The 16,263-nt window shown below is 34.8% G+C and overlaps 3 protein-coding genes across 3 annotated transcripts; 1 reads left to right on the top strand and 2 right to left on the bottom strand.

Annotated features, from left to right (window-relative positions):
- Positions 1-241: 241 nt before the first annotated feature.
- LOC123684481 (elastin-like) lies at positions 242-7,072 on the top strand. Its single transcript, XM_045623764.1, has 3 exons — positions 242-390; positions 1,455-2,546; positions 5,504-7,072. Exons 1-3 carry the CDS (start codon positions 376-378, stop codon positions 6,923-6,925), a joined length of 2,529 nt encoding a protein of 842 aa, XP_045479720.1. The 5' UTR covers positions 242-375; the 3' UTR covers positions 6,926-7,072.
- A 450-nt stretch (positions 7,073-7,522) lies between these two features.
- On the bottom strand, positions 7,523-9,404 carry LOC123684483 (neprilysin-like). The gene is made up of 3 exons (XM_045623768.1): positions 9,387-9,404; positions 7,875-8,039; positions 7,523-7,699 (listed from the first exon to the last, which is right to left on the bottom strand). Exons 1-3 carry the CDS (start codon positions 9,402-9,404, stop codon positions 7,523-7,525), a joined length of 360 nt encoding a protein of 119 aa, XP_045479724.1.
- LOC123684291 (endothelin-converting enzyme-like 1) lies at positions 9,182-15,119 on the bottom strand. Its single transcript, XM_045623487.1, has 8 exons — positions 15,070-15,119; positions 13,751-14,000; positions 12,546-13,085; positions 10,762-10,858; positions 10,530-10,706; positions 9,506-9,554; positions 9,387-9,454; positions 9,182-9,246 (listed from the first exon to the last, which is right to left on the bottom strand). Exons 2-6 carry the CDS (start codon positions 13,915-13,917, stop codon positions 9,507-9,509), a joined length of 1,029 nt encoding a protein of 342 aa, XP_045479443.1. The 5' UTR covers positions 13,918-14,000; positions 15,070-15,119; the 3' UTR covers positions 9,182-9,246; positions 9,387-9,454; position 9,506.
- Between the last annotated feature and the right edge of the window lie 1,144 nt (positions 15,120-16,263).

The raw sequence follows: 16,263 nt of genomic DNA on the forward strand, positions 1-16,263 counted from the left end.
TGGTACGCCAATGTATTATTACCATTTTGAAATTTTTTTCCGATGATCTATCGACTCCAATCTAGCGTGGAAGTCTTGTATGCACAAGTTATCAAATCAAATAACCATGTAATCACACAATCTTGATTTTAAAATACAAATCACTTAACAATTTGCGTTTTGGTATGCAATTGGTTTCACAGAGTGTTGAATCCGTTCGATAATCTGATTCGACCACGGTATGATCCTCACGGTGAAAGTATAAAGTTGGATCGGTGTGATCTCCAAGCATCCTATTATGAGAAGTATAGAATCCTTTCCCGACAAAAGCCGGTATATAAGCCACTATGATGGGGGTAATATCATCATTCGTTTCTTGTTCATTCCAAAGCAAACATGAAGCCATTCATTGTAAGTAACACGTATACGATGAATTTACTATATCTATCGGTTTTTGTTTAGACAATTTGTCAGCATTTTTTTTGCGAATGCAGTGTTTCTAAATTCAGTATCAAGATTTAAGGGTCATATTTTTCAAGTCAAAATATACAGAGTGTTAAAAATTGTCATCTCATTTTTTCTTCTTAGCTGCTAATTATTTTTGAAATATTAAGATAAAATTTACAGAATAGATTAGATTTCAGGGCTTACATCATTAGCCTTTTGAACTTTTTTGTGTTGCGCCGCCGGCAGATTCTAGAATATGAAGTGAATTTTTTGTTTTGTTTAAAAACTTATTGGTCTTAGTCGATTTATTCAATTAAAACCCAAATGTCAAAATAAAATAGTAGCCAAAACTCAATGATCCCCTTTTTCATTTTCTCGTTGAAAAATCTATTCAAATCTAACGAATGACAAAAAAAAACTATAGATCAGTAACGAAGCATTACCGACAAATGTTTATAAAAGAAAAATTTTATTTTAACCTAAAAAATACTCTTAAATCTTGATTTGATACTGGAGTTTTAAACACCCTATACATATATTTCAAAAGGAGAAAGCCTCGAAGTTTTTGCCAAATCATTAGTCCAAATTCAATTCTTCTCTTGATGTGTTAAAAATTGGGAGATACGAGTTGAAACTTCGTAGATAATTTTTTTTTCGAATTTCCTTTTGCTTTATGATATTACATTGATGTGTTCAATTTTTTTCTTCAAGAAATATGATTTTCGTTCCTTTGAACCCAATAATCAACATATGAGATTATAAGAACAAAAATTAACTCCATTCAAAAATTTTTAATATATTAATATTAACCTATACCTGATTTGAATGAAAAGCATCCAGCAGTCTACCGTTTTCATTTTTTTCTGAAACTTTATAAGCGAATTGTAAAGCAAATCCTGTAGAGATATTTATTATTCTTGCTCAGGATTTCTTTTCAAGAATCGTAATAGAAAAAAATTCTCTATCTAAACCAAAATATCAAAATGAAAACGTGGAAAAATTATTAAACAAAGTGAATGTTGTTACAGGTAGCAACATTATTATTGGCAGTCGCCAGCACAGCATTAGGTGGTGAGGCCAAAAAAGAGAACAAGAACTCGAAGAGAGGATTGATAGATTTAGGTGGACATGACGGTGGTTATGGTGGCAGCAGTTACTCCTTTGGAGGTGGACATGGGGGAGACCTTGGTGGATATGGAGGTGGAGGCCATGGACTTGGTGGATATGGAGGAGGAAGCTATGGTGGTCAAGGAGGAGCTGGTGGTCTTGGAGGTGGTTTTGGAGGAGGTTTCGGAGGAGGTATAGGCGGAGGTGGTGGAGCTACAGTGACTACCATCAACCGTGCAGTGCCAGTTCTAGTTCCCCAGCCATACCCAGTTACCGTCAACAGACCAGTTCCTGTACCAGTGCCACAAAGGGTCGAGGTCCCAGTTCCACGTCCTGTACAAGTTGACGTACCAGTTCCTCAAACTGTTGAAGTTCCAAGACCTGTTCCCTACACTGTAAATCGTCCAGTACCTTATGCAGTTCGTGTTCCCGTTCAAGTACCAGTAAGAGTACCAGTTCAAGTATCAGTTCCACAGCCTTATCCAGTGGAAGTTCCACAACCAGTTCCAGTCAGAGTGCCCCAACCTATTGTTGTCAACGTACCTCAACCAATTTACGTTGGAGGTGGTGCTGCAGGAGGATCTGGACTTGGTGGTGGTGCTGGAGCTGGTTTTGGAGGAGGTTATGGAGGTGGTTATGGAGGTTATGGTTCTGGAGAAGGTTTGAAGGGAGGTTATGAAGGCAGCAGTGGAATCGAACAAAGCATCAGCTACGGTGGGTCCTACGATTCTGGTATCCATGGTATCGACAGTTCATCAGGATACAGCAGCTATGGTGGCAGTCAAGGACTCAGTCTTGGAGGAAAGTACGATGCTGGTCAATCTTATTCCATTGGCGGATCTGACGGTGGATACGGAGGAAAAGGCTCAGCCATTACCCAATCTGTTTCCATTTCACATGGAAGCTCATACGGCAAATCCAGTTTAGGAGGTGACAGCGGCCACCACAGTGGTTCAAGTGGTGGTGCTACAAGTTATGCCAGCTTCAGTCTTGGAGGAGGTGGTTACAAACACTAGAAGTTGTTTGGTTTCATCCTTTCATCATTTCACATTCATCCGAATGATTTTTGCTCACCCTCATTTCGAATATTAATTCTTCAAATTGTGATATTTTTCTAATTATATATTTTGTAATGATATGTAATCTAATATATTTTGATATTACGAATTAATTTTTTCATTAGAAGTGACTTCTATGACTCAGAATGATGATTTCTGATAGAGGAACCATAATATACATATATACCTATATGGTTTTTCAATAGGAATTTGTGTTCAGTAAGTTTTGGTCGTGAAGAGATACACGCTCCAACAATGTTCAAAAATTGTTGACTTGTTTTATCAATTCATGGACGACATTATCCCGTCAATCAACTCACTATTGTAGACAAATTTTATGTTTCTGCATCACAATTCCACCAAGCATTCCAATCCCAGCGCCAATCAAGTTGCTTCATGATCTTAAGTTCGAATCAGTTTGATTTTTTGAGTGAATTTCGATGTATACATATTCCTTTGAAATGGGAACATAATTTCAAAAAGCAACCAATATCATTCCGGCAATTGACCTTTAAAATATTTTATGAATGCACATGCAGTCTTTAAAATATTTTATAAATGCACATGCAGTCTCAGAGAGAATTGATATATCTAATAACTCATGTTCTTATGGTGAGCTTTGAATTGGGCAATTTTTCTTTCAAAATTTCTCCATTTGTTCGAGTTTTCAATAAATAATCATTGAAATTATTTTATTTCTATGCTCTCCAATAAGTTATACCTCTATACTAGTGACGAGTGACAATTTTATGATCTACATAATATAGACTCTATAGTTGCTAAGCAGTACCTTTCGTTCAATATTTCCTCTTATATTCTGTAATATCTGTATTTCTTGAAGTTAATTGGTAAACCTTTTGAAACTTTCTAAAAGTTGAGGCTTACACAGGAAGAAGAAGAACTCCTCTGTGGTACAACTTTATGCTCACTCGCACAATGCTCCCACCTCTGGCGAGTGCTTCAATAATTCAAAAAAAAATCAGTAGAATATTCAGTAGTAGTATTACAATTATCACAATTACAGTTCTATTCAGATGTTCTCTCGCTTAACAAGTCAAATTAAACAAGTTAAAGTCATTATCGTATTTTCCTTCATCCACAATCAACATTATACAGTACTTCGAACAAAAAGCAACATTTTGGTAATTCAAGCAAATCAAGTAATCATACAAACCCTCTTCATGGTCCTTCGAGCCAAATAAAATCACACATTCCTCACAAGGAAATAATTTAATCAAATTCAATGAATCTATAAATCAAATGAGCCTTTTATGTGTAATTATTGCATTGATATGAGAAAGAATAAAAGTATTGGAATTTTGGATTTATTATACAGGGGGTTTTACGAATCCTTTCAGTGGTAATGCAGGACAATTTGGATAATCTGAATCAGTGTTGAAAATTGTCCTGAATCCTGAATTTTATCAAAAACTTTCATTGATGTATGCTCTTCAATGCTTTCATGGCTTTTTAAGGTATAAGTCTAGGATAATTACCAATATTATGTCTTTGTAATCATTGATAGCGCAGGCTCGTACTGTGAAATTTATTTTCCTTATTTGTTACACTTGTACATACAATTTTCCAAAAACAAATATACTCTTATAAAATCCATTGCATACTCTATCAAGCAATCATATTGGCAATACTGCCACACTTGGAATTCATTTTATGTAACATTAAATATCGAATATAGTTCAAATCACAGTAAATACGGACCTGTTGATCTCTGAATAAAGAGTTAATCCATTTTGAGCATCAATTGAATGATTAAATCTCACAGAAAAAAGTCTCAAAGACCCCAATACATACCTATATTTTGGGATTGCAGGCATGGGCGTACCCAGCGAGAGGCAAGGGGGTTGAAACAAGGTCTAGTAGATAAAGCCTATCTTTATACAATGGTATAGCTGAGTGATAAAAATATTTCATAATCAGAAAATTACTAACAAAAAAAACGATGAAAGTGAACTATTTCAAAACAAAATTGAAGAATGAAAAGTTATCTAAAAACCGTAAAGTGAACTGGCTTCCAAAAGAAGTCTTTCAAGCAACCTATTCTACCTACACCTATGGTCAACTATCCCAGGTCTACCCTATGCCTAAGATAACTATTATAACTATTAGGTATCCATATTCGAAATTCATGACATTGGTTCAATAAAATTTCTGCGAACTTTTCAAGTTTACAGAAACACAAATTTATTTTATTTTTATTTATTTATAGGTACATCGATTTATTAAAGTTTTATTAGATGCAATACCAAATCGCTGGCTTCTTTCAGTATAAAGGGTATGCTTGATATAATTTCTTAAAATGTTTCTGGTAGCAGAATCGAGGTTTTGGGGAAAATGTCAAACAACCTTGAGAACCTTGACGGTCATGGTGCAGTATGTTCTTGAGCAATTCTTGAATCTGCTTTTTGTACCGAAAAATCCGAATCTTCATCAGCTCAAAATACAACAAGTTTTCAGAAAAAAAGAGTATTATTTGAGATTTCCTCAGTTTCTATAGAACTCTCCCAATTTTCTTTCTGAAGATTAACAAAAACACTGCTTTCATCTTCACCGAATAAGAACGTAGAATATCTAATATTTGATTAGCCCGTTAGCATCATGCACATAGTTTAGCTCAATTATAAATTCGTTCGCTAATAATTTGGCGAATCCACCAGGTGAATCGCATCTGATTATGGGTCCCATCCAATCATGGTATAAAAACTCCCAAAGATGAAAGGATATCATCATTCGTTTCTCTTCCTGCACTAAACAAACATGAAGCCTTTTATTGTGAGTACACACAACAAAATAATTATTTTTTTGATTGATAAAAATATATTTATGTATTATCTGAATACTATTGAATTAATTTTCTCATTTACCTTAATATAACTGTACGATTTATTTTACAGGCTGCAACACTTATACTGGCAATCACCAGCATTGCCAATTGTGGGAAGGTCGAAAAAGAAAACAAGATAACAAAGCGTGGTTTGCTAAACTTGGGAGATGGACAGGAATTCAATCAAATTGGCAGTAGTTACTCTTTGGGAAATGCTCATGGAGGAAATTATGGAGGATATGGTAGCCAAAGCTATGGAGATGTGAACTACGAAAGTGCTAACAGTCTAGGATATGCACAAGGTTACGGAAATGGTATTGGAGAACATGGTGGAGCTACAGTGACTACCATCAACCGTGCAGTGCCAGTTCTAGTTCCGCAGCCATACCCAGTTACCGTCAACAGACCAGTTCCTGTACCAGTGCCACAAAGGGTCGAGGTCCCAGTTCCACGTCCTGTACAAGTTGACGTACCAGTTCCTCAAACTGTTGAAGTTTCAAGACCTGTTCCCTACACTGTAAATCGTCCAGTACCTTATGCTGTTCGAGTTCCCGTTCAAGTACCAGTAAGAGTACCAGTTCAAGTATCAGTTCCACAGCCTTATCCAGTGGAAGTTCCACAACCAGTTCCAGTCAGAGTGCCCCAACCTATTGTTGTCAATGTTCCTCAACCAATTTACGTTGGAGGTGGTGCTGCAGGAGGATCTGGACTTGGTGGTGGTGCTGGAGCAGGTTTTGGTGGAGGTTATGGAGGTGGTTATGGAGGTTATGGATCTGGAGAAGGTTTGAAGGGAGGTTATGAAGGCAGCAGCGGAATCGAACAAAGCATCAGCTACGGTGGTTCCTACGAATCTGGGACCCATGGAATTGACAGTTCGTCAGGATACAGCAGCTATGGTGGCAGTCAAGGACTCAGTCTTGGAGGAAAGTACGATGCTGGTCAATCTTATTCCATTGGCGGATCTAACGGTGGATATGGAGGAAAAGGCTCAGCCATTACCCAATCTGTTTCCATTTCACATGGAAGCTTATACGGCAAATCCAATTTAGGAGGTGACAGTTCATCAGGATACAGCAGCTATGGCGATAATCAAGACCTAGTCATTGGAGCAAAATATAATGCCGGACAATCTCATCTGATTGGCGGATCTGACGAGGAAGGTGGTTTCACCAAATCATATTCCATTTCTCATGGAAACTACAATGGAAAACCTAGCTCCCAAGGTTTGAATGGCGTTTCAAGTTACAACAGCGAAGGTCAGAAATTCAATCTTGGAGGACAGTCTTATGCTGGTCATTCATATTCACTTGGTGGGTCTGAACATGTTTATGGTGGTAAAGGATCAGCTGTGGGCAATTCTGTGTCAACCTTCCATGGAAACTTCTACGGGAAATCCGGTTCAAATGTGGGAAGTAGTTATAAAGGTGACTCGAAAAATGGTGCTACCAGTTTTGTAAGAATCCGACTTGGTGGTAACAGTCACAAGTATTGATATGGTCAATATTAATTTTATAAATTACTCATCCATCACTTTTATAATAATCATTATTTGTTCTTCAATATGTGATATTTTTTTCTATTAAGTAGGTATACTTTTTGTATTGAATTGTAATCTAATATATTCGTTACTTTAATTGTATTAGTTCTTTTCTTTACGTTAATGACAATGAGTTCACAGGTTCCAATGCTTCAATTATTACTATGTTCAGTAAACAATTGAGTGTGGTGTGCTTAGAATGAAGAAAAAAAATCATAGTTACAAAACCTACGCAGAACACATCCAATTTCCTAACACACACAAGCTTTTTAGTGGTGAAATAAATTTCGTTGATGCATTCAGTAAAATTAGAATATCCCAGAACCAACTCCGTTGTTGAAATAATTTATAAAGGCTCGATATTCGTGTCGTGCTCTTTTTTTCTGCTTAGCAATGAATTGTAGGGGTGTAAATCATTAATAATGCAATCACACTAATCACAGTGAAGATTTGAACGTTTATTGACAGTAAAGGTGCATTCAAAAAGGCTTGTCACTCATATTTCGGTTACTAAGTATTTCTAGTTGAGTGGAATCTAGTTCAGTTATTGAATTACCATATTTTACATTTGTGTTTTGGATTCATGTGTGAATTTTCTGGGCAATTGAAGGCTTGGGCAAAATGAATACTATTCTTCATAACAATGTTCACTCGTAAAGAACCTGGACTGTGAACGTCATTTTTCAATGAATGCTCTTGTTGTTGGTAAGTGGTAGTATGACACCAAACCTGAAAAAAAAAACGGTTTTTTTGGTAATGTAAGCAAACAGAATTACAGAACTTGGATGAAAATCTTCATGAAACTGTTAAGATGTGACAAAAATCCCTTAAAAATGTGTCTACAATACGATGATAAAATGAATAATGTGTTCAATGAATTATTCTTGAATTTTTTTCCACTTACATTTCCAGCAGCAATGAAGAACAATTGGGCCGTTGTGAAATTTTCGAATCCAGCCAATTTTTCCACCACGGATTTGAATTTTTCATTCTTTTTGAATGCCATGTATGCAATATTCAGTCCACTATTGTCGGCTATATTTTCATTCCTTGTGTTCCAACCAGAAACCTGAAATATCGATTTGACTGAAGAAAAATTGAACATTTTGATGAAATGTAGATTTGACATGTACGATATTTTGCACAAGGAAAATATTTCAAAATGTTAACTATAGGGTGTTTTTTTTCGAGGTATATAACTTTAAGTTGGCATTACTGTTCAAGATGGCGATCGATTTAACAGCTGTCAAGTGATTTATTCTCAGTTTGGTTTGGCAATTCATCGTGAGTAGACTCACGCCTGAACAACGCTTGCAAATAGTGCAATTTTATTTCGAAATAATGGTTCTGTGCGGAATACGTATCGCGCACTACGTCCATTTTATCGTCGACAAAATCGAAGTGCACTTCTGGTTGAATGGCTACGTCAACAAACAAAACTGCCGCATTTGGAGTGAAGCTAATCCTCAAGTGTATGTCGCAACATCGTTACATCCAGAAAAACTGACTGTTTGGTGCGCTTTATGGGCTGGTGGAATCATTGGTTCGTACTTCTTCAAATACTATGATGGCCAGAACGTTACAGTCAATGGTGATCGGTATAGAGCCATGATTTTTAACTTTTTCATTCCTGAATTGAAAACCATGATGTCCAGGAGCTCGTGCCACAATCGATTTATTGAAAGACACGTTTGGTGACTGCCTAATTTCACGTTTTGGACCTGTGAATTGGCCTCCAAGATCTTGTGATTTAAAACCGATAGACTACTTTCTGTGGGGCTATGTAAAGTCATTGGTCTATACTCTATGCTGATAAGCCACAAACCTATGACCATTTAGAAGACAACATTCGCCGTGTTATTACCGATATACGGCCACAAATGTTGGAAAAAGTCATCGAAAATTGGACGTCCAGATTGGACTACATCCGAGCCAGCCGTGGCGGTCATATGCCAGAAATCATATTTAAAATGTAATGCCACAATATTATCTTGCGGATAAATAAAATTCATGTCAATCGAATAATCCATCGTTGTTTTATTGCAAAGTTCTATAGCTCTAAAAAAAACACCTTTACAATTGGGTTCATATAAGTAGCATATTATCACTTCAATCCTCTAGAAATTATAATTTTTTTATACTCACATGACCTTTTACTCTTTCTATAGTTACATTATCATATTGTTCAACAAAACATAGATTTTTTTCCATGAATTTGATTTCGGATTTTTCAGACCACCACTGTCGATTGTTTCCGTATTTATCATAATTTATGCCTAAAAATTGATAAGGAATATAGTTGTATTCTGAGTATTCTTTCTGCATTTATATTATATTTGATTGAAAACCAAGCCTGATCATAGCAAAAATAAGCCAAAATAAAATTAGGAATTTTAAAAAATTCAAAATTTCTTACCTTTCGTGTCGAATCCATGAGTTAACTCATGACCAATTATAGTACCAATCACTGCATAATTCAACACGCTGAAAAAATTCGAAAATTATTTAAAATCTATTGAAATATTGAATTCTTACTCTAATCCGAAATCATACATTGGAAATATGAGGATCCCCAATGGAAAAACTGAAAAAAAAAATTAAAATATTCTCAACTAAAAACAAATTGAAACCTAATCTAAAATTTCAAAATGAAAATATCATGATGATGATGTGAATTATTGACATATTATGTTAAAAAAAGTAATTTTCAAGGAAGCTGTACACGGTGTAAATTCATTCAAATTTTGACCACGCTCACCTCTGTTTGGCATTCATTCCAAAACCTTTTTTTATGAGGAATAACTATATATGAAGAACTTTGCACAAGCGACTTACAGTTTATGGACAGGTTGTCATGAAATTTGTAATTGAAAGCATATAACGCCAAAAAAATTGAACTCATTGGGTGCATACTGCAAAACCAACAACATTACAGAGGTGCATAATAATTCCTTCAAAATTCTTTCAACAATAGTTGAAAAAACGACCCACCAATCGCATTTCTTTGGAACATATTGAAAGCATTTACTGTGAGGGGATCTTTCGGAAAATTCATATTTTTGGCTCCTTTGTCCCTTAGGCTTTCATAATATTTGATACCGTATAATTCAATCAACTGCATTTGATTTCGAAGATAGTTTTTTGGATTTATTTCTATCTGAAAATTCATATATGTATGTATACCTATAAGTTTTTCGCAATAAAACTATTATCTAATTGGGAAAAAAGGAAAAAAAAGCATCGACTTAAAGTCAAGAGCTTTTGAGCCCTTTTTTATTTATTTATATATGTGATCTCCAAGCAATTTCCAAAAGAATGAACGAGCGCTCAAAAGCTACTGACTCTTAGAATGAGTTTTTCGAAAGAGTATTATACATTATTGAAATTAATGGAATATTTTCTATAAATAAAGTTGAGTGATTATTGCATTGAAAAATGTTGGTTGTCAGAACTGTTTCTATATCACAAATTTGACAGATAATAGACAAATCTCAGACAGGAGAGTTCCGAGCGTTTCGACAACAATATTGTCATGTTCAGAAACAAAAAATTTACTCACATTTCTATAATGCTTCTCCAGTCCAGATTTTTCGAAAAACCAATCAGGCACTCCTATAAAACTACTCATATATTCCAATTTTTCCAAATTTGAGGCTCTTGTTTCTTCATCCAACCAATCGGCCTTTCGAATGTTTTCTCTCAACTCATCTCTGAGTTGTTCAATCATAAATCTCACCTTGCAATGTAAAAAACATCAATAATTGATTGGATTCTACTTGTAATAGTCCTACCTTTCGACCAGTTGTAGTTTGGAAGTTTTTGTCCACAATACCGTATGCAACTGCAAAATTCATATACCAAGACACAGATCTTGCGCAGATGAGTTCGCTACAAAAATTTGTATTCAATGTGATTCTTTGTAAAGGGTGTTTTTTTTAGAGCTATAGAACTTTAAATTGCAATAAAACAACGATGGATTATTCGATTGACATGAATTTTATTTATACGTAAGATAATCTTGTGGCATTACATTTTGAATATGATTTCTGGCATATGACCGCCACGGCTGGCTCGGATGTAGTCCAATCTGGACGTCCAATTTTCGATGACTTTTTCCAACATTTGTGGCCGTATATCGGCAATAACACGGCGAATGTTGTCTTCCAAATGGTCAAGGGTTTGTGGCTTATCCGCATAGACCAATGACTTTACATAGCCCCACAGAAAGTAGTCTAGCGGTGTTGAATCACAAGATCTTGGGGGCCAATTCACAGGTCCAAAACGTGAAATTAGGCGGTCATCAAACGTGTCTTTCAATAAATCGATTGTGGCACGAGCTGTGTGATATATTGCGCCGTCTTGTTGGAATCACAGCTCCTGGACATCATGGTTGTTCAATTCAGGAATGAAAAAGTTAGTAATCATGGCTCTATACCGATCACCATTGAGTGTAACGTTCTGGCCATCATCGTTTTTGAAGAAGTACGGACCAATGATTCCACCAGCCCATAAAGCGCACCAAACAGTCAGTTTTTCTGGATGTGGCGGTGTTTCATCATACACTTGACGATTAGCTTCAATCCAAATGAAGCAGTTTTGTTTGTTGACGTAGCCATTCAACCAGAAGTGCGCTTCATCGCTAAACAAAATAAAATGGACGTAGTGCGCGATACGTATTCCGCACAGAACCATTATTTTCGAAATAAAATTGCACTATTTGCAAGCCAAACTGAGAATGAATCACTCGACAGCTGTTGAATCGGTCGCCATCTTGAACAGTAATGCCAACTTAAAGTTATATACCTCGAAAAAAAACACCCGTTAATTATCGAAACGTAGTTCCTTAACGTGGCTTGGGGTTTCAGTAACTCGCAGAGAGCGTCACGTAAGGATGAGCGTTATGCTCCTAGGTTACTTGATTCGAGCAGCCTGGATAAATTTGGTTTCGAGTCTGAAAAATTGTTGAACAGGGTGTAACATAAAAAATATATTTTAATACCTGAATACCCATCTCTATTGGAAGCCTGTACAGTTATTCGTTAAACACCCTGTAAAACAATGATAAACTTACTATGTTATACCATAGTATAAGGAAAGGATAGTAAGCCAGTGTAGTGCTTTTTTCGATTTTGTTGATGTTGAGCGCCATCTAGTTGTACTCACGTTTTACTCGAATTTTACTGTCAAAAATTGGTCCGTAAAGTGGAGCCCTCTGAAAAAATCGGTGTTATTTTTAAGAACTAAAATATTTGAAATAGAGTGGTCAGAAGATTTCTATATTTTGATATTTTTTCTGCTCTGTAATAAGCATTTACGCCAGTGGCGTGTATTTGTGATAACTTAATAATAACATAAAAATTGTTGGCAATGTCATGCGACCCCTTTTCAACCACGCCACTGAATGAATTATCGTATTATTTCTGCGCCATCTATAGCTCATGATTCAGTGTCATCTATTATCGAGTTACTTCTCCAAATCCAAATCAAACTACAGTAGTGACCCCTGGTGACTATTTCCTTGCCGTCAAACGGCGGTTGGCTTACTATCCTTTCCTTATACTATGGTTATACTCACAGCGTTCTTTCAGAAACGGAATTTGTTCTTTGATGAGGATTCTGCATACGTTTTATAATTCCACTAAGATGGGTGTATTTAACCATGCGTATCACCACTATGCACCACATATAAAATTCAATATGTGCTTCAGGTGTTTTATATACGAATGTCAGATTATCCAATATGTAGGATTTGTTTGTTGATCTCCAAATAAACAGTAAATCGTGTTGAAAATCAATGTTAACGTCTTTAATTCCATCGAAAATGTATCCAATGTAGGTCTGCAATAATAGTGGTTCTGTTTTATTTATTTCCTTTTGCATGTAGAGATCGATTTCGTGTTGTAGATCTTGGAATTTGTACGATCTGTGATATGGTGCTGGTGAGGTTGTTGTTTTGTTTATTTTTCGACAAAGGTAATCATTGATGGTTTCAATTATATCCACTGCTTCATCAAGGGATTCTTCTGAAGGAAGTGCAGTGGATACGTTGAGAATTATTTGTTTAACGATATATTTTAAAATTTGTTGATCAAGTTCTTTGTGTTCCTTCTTTGTACTGAAAGAAATATAAGATAATTAGAATATTACCATATCATTCCGGAAGATTTGAAATATGTAATTTGATACTCAATGATTTCATCAATTATCTGGGTTTCTTCATGTATCTGCTAAAATATTCGTCACATACCCCTCAAATTAAAACCTTTTTTTATTGATCGAGCTCTGATCTGAAACATGATGGAGTTTCAAGTCTTCATTTTGCGAAAATATTTTACGAAAATTTTTAAACCAAAAATTTGGGAAAAAATTGAATTTGCCTACAAAAATCGTTATATCTCCTGAAATATCCGTCACAGACCCCTCAAATAAAACGTTTTTTATTGATCGAGATCTGAACTAAAACTTGATGGACATTCAAGTCTGTATATATTGTGCCCAAGAGATGTGGCAGCCTCAAGAAAATTATCTAATTTTTTTTTTCAAAATGTCAGTCTATAACCCATAATTTCTGAAATAATGGACTTATCGCCCAACTGCAAGCATTTTCGTGATCTACGTTATCGAATCAATAGAAAGAATACTATTGAAGTCCCACATAGGAACTTTTAATTTTTCGTTTTTTTTTTTTTAAATATGTTACATAAATCTGTTCCTCCCTTGATTGTCACTCAATAAAATATTGAAATGAGTGGTGATAATATAGGTGATAATTATAATTACCTATTTATAGGGCATAGTTTTTTTGGTTCGCCAATATACATCAAATTTTCAGACATATTGAAACGATTTGGCCACACGTTCAATGATAAAAAGACATCTGTTCTGAGTATTTTCTTCATTTTTGCTTCGTTTCTCATCCAATTGAAGGTATAATTACCATTTTTCATGTTGAACAATGAAGGAATAATGGGCAGATTCACCTTGTTGAGATACTCAAAAATTGTAGTGAATCCCAATACATCTCTACTTCCTGTGAATGATTCCAAACAAACTTCAATCTAATCACTAATTCAATAATATTAATATAATTTATTAGAGTAGGTAAGATACTTCACTAAGAATGGACTAGTTTTCATTTTTTTGTTAAGGATTAATTCAAAAAATTTAAGTAAAATGAAACAAAAATGTGGAAGAATCATTGAAATATCTCTAGAAATGAAAAAGTTATGGGACTTTGAAGTTGCGCTTGGAAGAATAATTTCATAGTACGTGTAAGTGCCGTGACGTCACACACTAGACGACTGGTATTCGCAGAGTGCTTACGAATTCATTGGTGTACAATCACTTGTGCCGTTCGTGTCGTGTTTTGTTCGTTACACGATGGCTGAAATAACTTACTATATACATACATATAAATTACTTTTTTCTCTTTTTACTTTTTACTCCTCACATAAATATGTTCTGCCATTGATAGACTTCAACAACCAGTACTCAACTACAAACTGTTTATGAAACGTTTTTTAAATAAATCATCGTTATAAGTTGAACCATGATGAAGCAAACTCAAAAGTAGATACTTAATGGAAAAGTTTAACTCCTTTTATTTCTGCACTGACATAAGATGGATTTGAAGAAAAAAACTCCATCACTGCGAATATATCTATTTTAGGCAAATTGTCACTTTGTCCTTTCACGAAGCCTTCTTCCATTATGGTGACATAAAAACAAAACTCGAGTTTAAACTACACTGTACAACTACAAACGGCGCGAGAGCCTTGGCGCGGCTAAGTATTTAAACGTAACTTATGGTGTAGCGATCACAGGCAAGAGCCGTGACGTCACAGACCAAAGACGTTCCGCGCTAAAATACGTAAATTTAAATAATCTATTTCTCAGTCATTTATTGATGGATTTTCAAAATTTTTTCACTGATTTATGAGTTTTGCTCCATATTTTAATTCTATCGTGTCAAATATATTTTTATCAACATCACTAAACTAGTCCATTGGCAACCAATAGGAGTAATACAGTGTGGGAAAAATGCCATACTACAAGTAAACAAACCATCCTTAAGAATTAAAATTATCTTAGCAACTAACCAATTGTCTTCTGGGGCTTATGAATTTTGATACTTGTTTTCCAGCCGAAATTTTGCATTTCATTGTTACGTAATTGACAGATTATCTTTTCAAAAACTTTGCTTCACAGATAACTGAACGGCAAATGGGATCTTTTGTGATCGAATCATAGAATCATAGAAATGAAAGTTCATATTTTCGATAAGATATAATGAAGTTTTTGCTCGAACGATTCCAAAGAGGTTTATTATTGAAAATGAAAAACCAAAATTACTCACTTTTATCTAAACAAGATCTATAGAACATTCTACTTTGATTGACTGGTAAAATATCTTCGATCTCATTTGCAGCCGACAAAAATGTTTGTGCAGCTATATTTATTCTTTGTGCTGTATCAACAAATTTGGAATTCCTTGCATAACCAGGTATTAAGGGATGATCCTTAGACCACCTCCCACAAGTGTATTCATAGAAATTCTGACAGGGATCAGCATTCATATTCATTGAGAGTTTTATGTAAGCTGCTGATCTTATACATTTATCTGTCCTACAATATAATGTCGGCCAGTCTAAACTATCTGAAAATTAGATCTTATGCTCATTTACAATTTTTTAGATGAATCAGTGAAAAAAGTACAAAATTTTTGTAATATAATCCTTCTGAAATTCGGCATTCATATTCGAGTGATTTTCCTACATAATACAACCTAAACTACATCCTTGCTAGATCTGATATATTGGTTAATTTTTTTGGCTATTGGGCTCGAATAAAGCTTGATGTAATTATTATTACCAATATTATTACTCACACTTAATTGAGAAAGCCAATAGACAGCTCATTAGTAAAATGCTCATGCATGTTAGTATCTTGGTTGAAATTTTGTAGATATGTAAGTTTTTGAAGCTGAAATAATTTTTTCAAATACTAAATTATTAGTTTATAAATCTCACCATTTATATCTTGTTTTTACCTCCACCATATATTTTTTGCTGTTCATTTCTCTGTTCTTGAATTGAAATTCTGATTCATTAGAATCTTTCTGAACTGTTATTTGCTGCAGAGGAGAATTTTTTATAAAATTCAATTGATTTGCCTCTTGTTTACTCAATATCATTTTTAACCAGATATTTCTTGCTGGGAGTTATAATTCAATTTCAAAAAAGAACTTCAATTTAGAATTATATAGGTTATCCAATGTTTTCGTGAAAGCATGT

This window comes from Harmonia axyridis, chromosome 7 (genome assembly GCF_914767665.1).
Source record: "Harmonia axyridis chromosome 7, icHarAxyr1.1, whole genome shotgun sequence".
Classification (NCBI taxonomy): Eukaryota; Metazoa; Arthropoda; class Insecta; order Coleoptera; family Coccinellidae; genus Harmonia; species Harmonia axyridis.

Coding starts and splice junctions, on each gene's coding strand:
- LOC123684481 (XM_045623764.1), top strand. Junction 2,547..5,503: donor GAGGAGGTGGTTACAAACAC/TAGAAGTTGTTT, acceptor TTTATTTTACAG/GCTGCAACACTTATACTGGC.
- LOC123684483 (XM_045623768.1), bottom strand. Junction 7,700..7,874: donor TCTTCATTGCTGCTGGAAAT/GTAAGTGGAAAA, acceptor TTTTTTTTTCAG/GTTTGGTGTCATACTACCAC.
- LOC123684291 (XM_045623487.1), bottom strand. CDS start 13,917: ATGAAAAATGGTAATTATACCTTCAATTGGATGAGAAACGAAGCAAAA. Junction 10,707..10,761: donor AAACTACAACTGGTCGAAAG/GTAGGACTATTA, acceptor TTACATTGCAAG/GTGAGATTTATGATTGAACA. Junction 9,555..10,529: donor TGGAGAAGCATTATAGAAAT/GTGAGTAAATTT, acceptor TTTTTTTTTCAG/TTTTTCCATTGGGGATCCTC.